This window comes from Piliocolobus tephrosceles, chromosome 15 (genome assembly GCF_002776525.5).
Source record: "Piliocolobus tephrosceles isolate RC106 chromosome 15, ASM277652v3, whole genome shotgun sequence".
Classification (NCBI taxonomy): Eukaryota; Metazoa; Chordata; class Mammalia; order Primates; family Cercopithecidae; genus Piliocolobus; species Piliocolobus tephrosceles.
The window spans coordinates 3,262,642-3,272,371 of record NC_045448.1 but is presented as its reverse complement, the minus strand read 5'-3'; the positions used below and the strand labels follow the sequence as shown (position 1 = coordinate 3,272,371).

At 53.4% G+C, this 9,730-nt stretch overlaps 1 protein-coding gene across 4 annotated transcripts in view; it reads right to left on the bottom strand.

Moving 5' to 3' along the window:
- TRAPPC12 (trafficking protein particle complex 12) overlaps window positions 1-9,730 on the bottom strand; it is a 101,178-nt gene that overhangs the window by 6,754 nt on the left and 84,694 nt on the right. For all 4 annotated transcript variants that reach the window (XR_003309532.1, XM_023198780.2, XM_023198789.2 and 1 more), the window contains one exon: window positions 7,615-7,713. Coding sequence is in view for 3 of the 4 variants with exons in the window: in XM_023198780.2 (XP_023054548.2) it covers window positions 7,615-7,713 (99 nt within the window). In the remaining variant the exon portion in view is untranslated. The remainder of the gene's footprint in view (window positions 1-7,614; window positions 7,714-9,730) is intronic.

Below are 9,730 nucleotides of genomic sequence, written 5' to 3'. Positions count from 1 at the left end.
GTCTCCGCAGAAGCCGAGGGCCTGCTGGGAACCAGGCAGGCTGTCAATGCATAAATTAGGCTGCATCCGTGCAGAAGCCTCTTCTACTAGACAAGCTCGACCTTGGCTTCCTTCTCTGTCCTTGTAGAATCCAGTGTGAGAAGAATCCTGCTAAGTCAGTTTAAGAAAAATCCCTGCCCTTGGTGCCTTCACACCTGGAGATCCTACCACTCTGGCCAGCTGTCAGCAACGATCCTATCAAGTCTGCTTGGCCAGAAACCCCTCCTTGATGCTTCCTCTGGGTAATTTTCCATCCACTGACCCTGACCCTGATCCTGGTCCCCGGTCGTCAGTTCCCACCTGTCCCCCGTGAAGTCGGAGTTGAGTCCAGTCTCTTCCGCTTCTGCCTGCTAGTGCCATGCACTGTTGTTTTCCTAGCAGCTGTAAGAGCTCTTTATAGATTCTGGATTAAGTCTCTTGTCAGATACAGGATTTGCAAATAATTTCTCCCACTCTGTAGGTGGTCTTTTTACTTTTTCTTTATGGTATCCTTTAAAGCACAACAGTTTTTAGTTTTGGTGAAATCTCCTTTACCTGCATTTCCCTTTTCCTTGCACTTTGGTGTCACATCAGGATGGTGAGGCCTGAGAGGGTGGCAGGGGCTGGGGGACGCTCTCCACTCTCCCTGACCGTAGCCAGCACACTCCACGGCTCAGGGTGGCAGCCAGAAGTGAGTCTCTTCTTTTTCTGTTTGAATGTCTCTGTTGAGCTATGGCTGATGTACAGGAACCTGCATGTCTTCAGACTGTACAGCCTGAGGGATTCTGGTACGTGGCTGTGTGTGTAAAACTACCCTCCTGGTTGAGACGGTCAAGGTGCCCACATCCCTCCTGGAGCCTGGGGTCATGCCCCTCTGTAAAACATGCTCAAGTCTTTCCCAGCTTCACAGTGCCTCCCTGACCCTTCCTTCCCTTCTTCCACCTCAGCGTCTCCCACCCTGCCCTGGGTCCCTGCCCTCTGGGAACTCAGCAGAGGTGACCTTGGTTCTTGCTGAGGTCCTCTCAGCCACAGCATGGGGTGGTCCTGCATCCCATCCCCCTTCATCCTGTCTGGGGCGGCTGGTTTATCCCAGACTTCCCACCACTCCTGCAGCGGCTGAGGCTTTCTCCTGCCTGATCACTTTGGGCTCTGACCTTTGGTCCAGGACACCGAGGCCTGGGACTGGCCACAGACACTGCAGAACCACCCTGCGCTCAGCTGCCCCAATGCCAAGCACAGGCCCCTCATCTGTGCTCCGCTGCTGGACTTGCACCTGCGCACGACAGCTACCTTTCCAGTCCCAGTGAGGACCCTCTGAGTCCCAGGTCCCAGTGAGGAGCCTCTAAGACCCAAGTCAAGAGAGTCTGAGGAGGTGGAATCTAAGTTGCAGTGAAGTAATTTTAAGAAGTATGAATATAACGCTTCTTCTGTGTGAAGATCGATTGCTTCTGCCCTTAATTTCGATTATGTGAGAAACTCCTCTGGAATACAAGTGTCTCCAATCTCGCTTACAACACAGATTTCTTTCAGAAGTGGAAATTCCCACGGGCCCCACTCTCTCTTCTCCTAACCCCAGCCCCCTTTTCGTGTGGAGGTCCCAGTGCTCTACAGGAGGCTGTGTGTGATGAAGATGAAGGGACGGTGGAAATGCTCAGAGCGGCCGTGTGAGCTTTAAACACGGCTGTCACCTGGCTGGAGGGCACGCTGACAGCTGGCAGGGAACGTGGCTATGACAGTCCCGCCTGCAGGATGAGGCCGAGGTGAGAGATGGGTCCTCCCCTATATGCAGGCATTAAATCCCAAGTACGATTCTGTCATTGGAGCCAGGGTTTCCAGCGGTAACGTGAATAGCACACAAACTGAATAGGTGACCCTTTGCTCAGTGCCCGGAATTATGCTCTGAACTTCTTGGAAAGAGCAAAGATTGCTATTCAAAAGTAGAATATGTTTTGAAATATTAAAATAGAAAGTCTGCTCCTCAGGGCCCTAACACAAAGTGAGGGCATCTGTGCCATCCTTGTATTCGCCAGTGTATCTTCTTGAGTGAAATGGCAGTTGCTGGTGTGGTGAGTGAGTTTCCTATTTTCAGCTCGCATATTTTAGAGGCACCTACATTCAACACAAAATTTTAAACACAAAGAGGAGGTGCAGTGTCCGTGGTCTCAGCCCAACTGTGTGGAATCATCTAGAACCTTGCTGTCCGTCCACCCCTTTCACCTCTGTCCGGCTGGGTCATCTCTGGAGTTAGCATGCTTCCTTTACAGCACGTTTTCCCAAAGGTGTCTGCATATTTTGTTTTATAAAATCATTTTTTTCTATTTCCACTCTTTAGAATGAAAATGGAAAATACTTCCCTTTCGATTGGTGTTTGCTTTTCAGTGCTCTTGTTTAAATTTTCCCAAACTCAGAAAAGAAAAGTGGCTGTACGTGTCTTTCTCAGACTCTGCTATACACACTCACGCACACACAGAACAGAAAGCTGAGGGCGGAGGTGTTCAGCCCACTCTTTTGCCAAGTATTAGATGACCTAAACATTCAGAAACGTTTGAGGTTGCTCTGTTACTGATTTGGCGACGGCACCGGTGGAGGCAGGATTGGTCTGCTTTCCGTGGGAAGATTCACGCTGCAGTGTGCACTGCCAGCTGAGAGGGTGATCAGGACACACCGCAGCAGACAGCCCAGCAGGAACAGCGGGGCGGCACGCAGAGCAGGCCATCACCTGCTGGGGTTGCCAACCACACAAAGCAACGCCCTGGGACGCTGCCCTGGAAGAATGGCCTTTCGGCTCGGGTCTGGGGAGCGCACGTCAGCTTCCTTGTGGAATAGGTCGTTCTTAGGAGCTTGACATCTGCCTTCCCCACGGAGCGGCTCCGCCTGTGCTCCCTCCTTGCTAGGGCTGATCTGGAAAACCACAGTTCTCGGAGCAGTGCCAGGGAATGAGCAGAGTGGGCCCAGCTACGTGGGCCCCTCCGCCTTCGTGCTTTGCCAAGCGTTTCCCCACCTGCCGGGGACCTTTCCTAGCTTTCTCCCCGAGACCCAGCATCAACGCGATGCACACCTCATCTCCAACCTTCAGTGCTGATGAAACACAAATCCTCCTTGGTCTGGAGATAGCATTCAAGATTGCAGAAAATACCGAGCCTCCCTTGTATTTCCACGCACATAGAGTAGAAACTTTAATCTCAGGGAAACCAAATCAGTCTTATTCCATGCGTGATTAGCTTTGTGTTATATGACTTCAGATGTTACAACATGATTCGTAAGGGGCGCTCATGGTTGCTGCTGGCTGCCTTCTCCGATTCTGCCCATTTCCCACCTGTTAGGGGTCCTTTCAAGGAGGAACCAGGAGGCCTACATTCCTACTCTTGCAGGAGGGGCACCCCCGCAGCCTGGGCCCCCAGAGAGACGCATGCACGTAACACGACGATGCCTGAGGAAGTGGAGGGAGGCCGTGGGGGGACCTGGGGACCTGGGTCTTCAGGGTGGGGACAAGACTCTGAGAGGCCAGGCAGAGCTGGCAGTGCTGTTCTTCTGGGGGGGCCTCTGCGATGTGCTAGGGCATCCTGGCTTCGTGGCCCTAGAATGGCCCGTCTCTGGGCCCTCGTGAAGATTCCCTGTACCACTGTCCGTGAATAAACTTTCTGCTTCTACCAGCCACTGTGGGTTCCACGGACTGCAACCAAAACCTTGTCCTGTACTTTCTAAGCACCTTCAGTATGATTTTATCATTTGAGGGACGGTTACTAATATACGCGTTTCTTATGAAATGTATCCCTCTGATATCCTGACAGCACAGCACATAGGCGCTGAGTGTATGTGATACTTCTTTGCTTCTGTACAGTGGCACCAACGCATTTCAGAATGGTTCGCACACAGCCAGTTTAGCGACCGTCTAATTAAGATACAGGTACTGATGAGGTGCTTCAGGGAGAGCAGCACTGCGGGAGCTGGAAAACACATGTGCTTTCTTGAAAGTGATTCTGACGGCTGTTCCTCCAAGAATTGAACCATGGCTGAATACGTTTGAGTGTAAAGTGCTCACTCAGCGCACGTCCCTTCGGAACAGAGCCTGCACTGGCCTTGCGCGTCCCTTCGGAACAGAGCCTGCACTGGCTTTTACGTGGTCACTCAATTTGAGTTCTTACTCCTTAAAACAGAGTGGAGTCAACTCTATCTACAGTTAGTTCAGGCGTTTCTGCTGGACTCGAGTCCCAGTTCAACCCCATCCTGTCCTGCACTGCTGACCTCACATCACCGTGATCTGCCCCCACGTGGCATCTTCCATCCTGTGCTGAGATGCAGCGTTGGGGGTGAGTAGGGTGCACTGGCAGGAGCTCTGAGGCTGGCGCGTGGGGTCTGAGTGTCCGGATGCGTGCGTGGGGACACTGCTTTTGCCCCTTCCTACTGCCCAGCCTGGAGGGCCTCGTGCCCATGTGTGCCCTGGAGTCAGTCTATAGGGTGGACGCCCCGCTGTGGGGGTTTCCAAGGGCAATTCTGAGCACATGCACCTCTTCTGTGACCTGGGAATGCCTCCCTTACACTTGGATCTGTGAGGAAACGGAACAAACACACCCCATCCTCAAGACATACGAAAGACAGCAAGTCACACTTACAGTGCTCCTGGCACGTCCCAGGCAGGACACAGAGGATTTCACACGGATAAACTTCCTCATCTACACACGACGATGACGACTGTTTACTGCAGGCGGTTGTTGGTGGGGACTGACACCATGAAGGTGAAACAACCTGCTCAGAGCCATGTCACAGCCACGTCAGAGCTATGCCAGCCTGAGCCGCTGAGCCGGGGTCGGGGCTGTCTACGCCAGCCTGAGCCGCTGAGCCGGGGTCGGGTCTGTCTACACCAGCCTGAGCCGCTGAGCCGGGGTCGGGTCTGTCTACGCCAGCCTGAGCCGCTGAGCTGGGGTCGGGTCTGTCTTGTTCCAAACCCCAGCTCCCGAGCCCTGTGCTTTTAGCCCCGTAGATGCCTTGGGGAAGAGGGAAGGGAGAGGTTGCTGAGAGAGCTGGGGTGACTTTAGAGAAGTCCTTCCAGTGAACTCTCAAGAATGAACAGGGTTTGCACAGGCAGAAAGCAAAGGGAGTTCTGAGCAGCAGGAACAGCCCACGAGAGGTAAAAGCAGCAAGGGTGGCCCCGTCTGGGCAGCAGCAAATCAACCGTCTGGTGGGACTAAGGACACGAGGCGAAGAACACTGGGCTAGAAAACATTAGCTAGGGCTCTGAATGGGAACTTTAAGTGTGGACTCAGCTGACAGGCCCCAGCAGGAGCTCTGACCAGAGACGGCAGGGTGGAGTGTACTCCAGGAAGGCTAATGGCAGCTGCACACAGGACGGGGCACGAGGGACGTGCTGAGATCTCTGGCAGCTCAGCACCACGTGTACACACAGGGTCCGGCCCCTGCAACCCTCTGCTGAACCCAGCGGAGATGAGGAGGCACAAGCCCCAGCACAGGAGAGGGCTGGCGACACAGGCAGTGCACCCAGGAGGGTTTCAGAATGGGTGGGGGTCTGCTGTGTGCTCGGGCACCCACTGGGCTGACATGTGGTCGTTCTTGCTGATCGCAACGGCGCTCTAGGGCCTCGACTCCCACAAATGGCTATGTTCTTCTAGGGCAAAACCTGCCTGCTTCACCCTTCTTCCGAGATCCAGCATCTTCAGACAACACACTGACCTGCCGAAGCAGGAACTTCCAGGGGCTGGGTTTTCTGTGTGCGCAGATGGCCGTGCAGCCGTCCGCCGTGCGAGGCTGTCTGAGAAGTTCTGTGGCAACCATGGCACAACGTCTTCAGAGAGATCCCAAATGGCTAAGTCCTGCAGTCTCCATTTCCTTTAGAGAAACAGAATTCAGAGACCTTGCTCTTTAGCAACAATACAAATACCCGTGAGTGAGGTCTGATAAGTAATTTGCAAGAGGTGCAGATGGAACAGTGCTTGTGTGGGGCGTCGGTGAGTCCAGTCGGCCCAGGTGCTTCCGTTGTTTTCTCCATTCTCCTTTGGCAAAATCTCTTGCCCAGTCACAGAGCCGCTGTCACCTCCCTGGGTCCTCGGGACAGCGAACGCCGAGGGCTTCCCTCACAGCCCGTTTAGCACATTCCGTGCACCAGACGGGGCTTACATCACGCTGTGGAAGCTGAGCCTCCCTCCTGAGACTCCAGTCTCACTGCCAGAGCCCTCACTGTGGTCAGGCCAGTGGCTCCCACTGGAAGGAGAAGCACTTCCAGATGTAAAAGCAACTCAGCATCTACTTCTCCAACTGTGCATACTATGCCTCTGAAATAAAATTTCCGAGACTGTCTCCAGGGTAGTGAGGAATCTGAGCAGGCCCAGGGTACTAATTTACTATGATAACCAGGGGATAATGATACACGTCAGGCACCCTGGAGATCCCAGCCACATGGAGCTTTCTCACACAGGCGACGAGGGTTGCTGCAAGCATCCCAGGCAGGCAGGAGCTGATGCCCATGGTGGCAGCTCGCACGTCACGCATCTGTGCCTGCTCTGGATTATTCAGTGACAGTCATCTGCTGTGCCCCACCACAGGGGCCCATGGACAGGGCTGTCCTCCAACACTATCTGGTGTCCCATGTGGATTTCCACAAGCAGGCAGCGTGCAGATGTGTGCACATGTTCCTACGTGTGTTAGTGCGTGTGTGAGCAACTGTGTGGGGGAGGAGAGGACCAGCTGTTAGCTGAGAGAGTGCAGGCCCTGAGTTCACAGAGGCCCTGTTCAAATTCTAGCTCCCCCGTTATCTATGTGGCCTCCTGTCGCTGGATCTCACTTTATCAGGAGACCTCAGTTTGCTGATCTGTAAAACCAGCTAGTCACACCGTGAGGTGAAATGCTCAGCACGGGGCCTGGCTCACGGTGAGTGGGTGCCTGTGGAAGGTCTGTGCTGCTTCTCCCCGCTTAGTGGTCCCTTGCTTGTGACTCCTTTCCCGGGCCCAGGTTTGGGACGTGACCTGAGAAGACTGAGGGTGGAAGGGGCACAAGCTGCCCTGTGCTCAGCCTGCAAGGGTGAAGGATTGACAGGGATGTGGGCGGGACTCATCTCTCCCCGTGACCTCCCTGTCACCAAATATCCCAGGAAAATGCATTCCAGCTTCAAGGACATTCTTAGCAAAGGGGGTCCTGTCCCAGCTTTGTGCATTATTGAGACCACTGTTCAGTCTGGACTTTATCCAGCAAACATGATTCAAGGGTTCTTCAGGCAAAATATCAGCAAGTGACTATTATGGGCTAAGCTGAACTAAGATTCCTCACGGTTCAGTCAGCGCTTTTGTAACTGCAGCAGGACAGTATCTAGAGTAACTTGTTTCAGTGCAGCTGCGATGACACTTTCTGTGGGTTCACCTTTATTTAGCAACAGGCACAAAAGCCAGTAGGGCCTCCCACAGTCCAACCAGAACCCCTGGAAAGCACCCCCCTTTTCATGGTCACACACATTGGAATTGGAATATTTTCTGCAATCTTTCTTATATTAAAATGATTAAAAGCAGACAGTCGCACATCCAAGCAAAGAACTCCTATCATAAGGCCCTTTGCCTGTTCCTTCGGCTCACATCTGAGCGTGCCACGTACCTGCAGGGAAATCCGGCCGATGCCGCTCAGCAGCTGGGGCTCTTGCTCTGGGTAGTACTTGATAACCGAATGGTACGCCTCCACGGCGAGCACATAATCCTGCGGGAAGAAAAACCCAGCGTACCTCAGAGCTGAGAAAAGCACTGCGGGTTTCACATGTGTAGAAGAGCACAAGCGTATACAGACGCGGTGTGGAGAGAGGACACCCTGACACACGCGCTGGCGGGGAACCGGAAACCAGCACGCGGTGCTCGGCTGTGAGGGGGCGGCTGCTCTCCCAACTGCAGTCAGGCCGGGATTCTGAGCTGTGTGCATCGCGCAGGCGGGGTCCTGCCTGTCATCGGGGGCTGTCGGGGTTTAGTTGGGCCTGAGGGTCTGTTTCCTGCTTCCATCTTCTAAACAGCAATTCATATTTCACTTGGACCGCACCTAACTCTCTTTCCTGACACAGTTATTATGTGAATAGGCGAACGCTGTCTCATCTCCATCCTCCAAATACATAAGCCAGATTTTTAAAGTGTCTGTTAAACTTTTCTATGCTAGAAACTAAGGTCAAATCTTTAAATGTAGAGAAAACCCACAGAACAACTTTGCCGAGGCTGAGGATGGCAGCGGGGGCCACCCTTGCAGAGCAGAATGCGTGAATGTCGTCTGCTCTCTGTGGCACGTGTGAGACCCTCCCGTTTCGGAGACAGCTACGGGGGGACATTTAGGAGCGCTGTGCCAGCTGCCGTGCTCAGGGCATCTGCTTTCTGCCAAGAGCCTTTGCTGGATCCCTCATCACTCTGCTCTGTCTGTGGTGGTCCGGCCTGCGGCCCCTCCTCAAGGACAAGGCCTGGCAGCACCGTCTCACTGTCCATCTGCCCGCTCATGCCGGCCCATCGCAGGCACTTGGTGGATGCTGAGTGGACCCAGTCACCCTTTCCAGGTGTGAGCAAAGCGGTCTCAGTGCAGGAAGGTCTTGCCAAAGTCATGTGGGACACAGTGGTAGCTTGTCTCAAGTCCCCAACAAACCCGGGCTCTCTCTAGTATGACAGTGATCGCCACATTTACTGAGCGAGCTCTATGCAGCACGCCCTGCACTAAATACTTCCCTGCATTCGAGCACTTAGCTATAAGCACACGGTCAGCAGTAACGACGGCCACCAATGGTGTTTTCCTTCTTTCTTATTCATCGTAAAATCCCAGAAGGTACTTTTATTTATTCTTCTACATGTTCCATTTCCTCCAAACTGGGACTGGAGTTACTAGCTTGCTAATTGGAATGTTACAAAGAAAGAAAGACAAGTACAATTCCAGTTTGGTAGGAAGGAAAAAAAAAACCCAAAAAACAAAAAGACTCTCTCCAGTCTAGTACCTTCGAGTACAGCTCATTAAAACTCATTTTATTCCAGGCCTGATGCCCATGAGGAGCCAGACATCACATGCCTCAGTCTCCTTTCCCACGCCTTCCTGCTGCCTGTCTCTGCCGTCTAGTTGTGCATGTGAGCGTGTGTGAACGTGCGTGTATGAGCATGTGAGCGTGTGTGAGCGCGTGTGTGAACGTGCGTGTGAGCGTGTGTGAGCGCGTGCGTGTGAGCGTGTGTGTGCGAGCGTGTGTGCGAGTGTGTGAGCGTGCGTGTGTGTGAGCATGTGTGAGTTCCCTCACACAGAGGAGGGCTTTGTGACCTGGCATGGGGGCACTTGGGGTGGCTGAGGTTGCAGCTGGGATGGACATGGCACCCTTGATGCAGATGTGGGGCCTGCACACCATGGGCTGGTCCTGATCGGACAAGTTTAGGGGAGCAGCCCTGCCTTCCAACAGGGGCTGCACCCACCGGCTTTTCCCATCAGGGAAAATGGCCAAAAGCAGCTCTTTAGAGAGAGCTTAACCTACTCCCCAGCTCACGTAGATTTGGCTTTGTGAAGGACATGAATGACTTGCTTCCAGGGACAAGCCTATTTTAGCTCAATCTTCACCATTTCTTCTCAGCAGCCGCACGTGGTTTACTGGCTGTGAAACTAGATTTACAACCGTTCTGCAACCAGAAAGGACTTGTGTAGTCTAATTCCAGCAAGACAGAAGGTAGCTGATGCAGCTGCCTGCTCCTTTCCATCATGTGCGGAGCCATGGCGG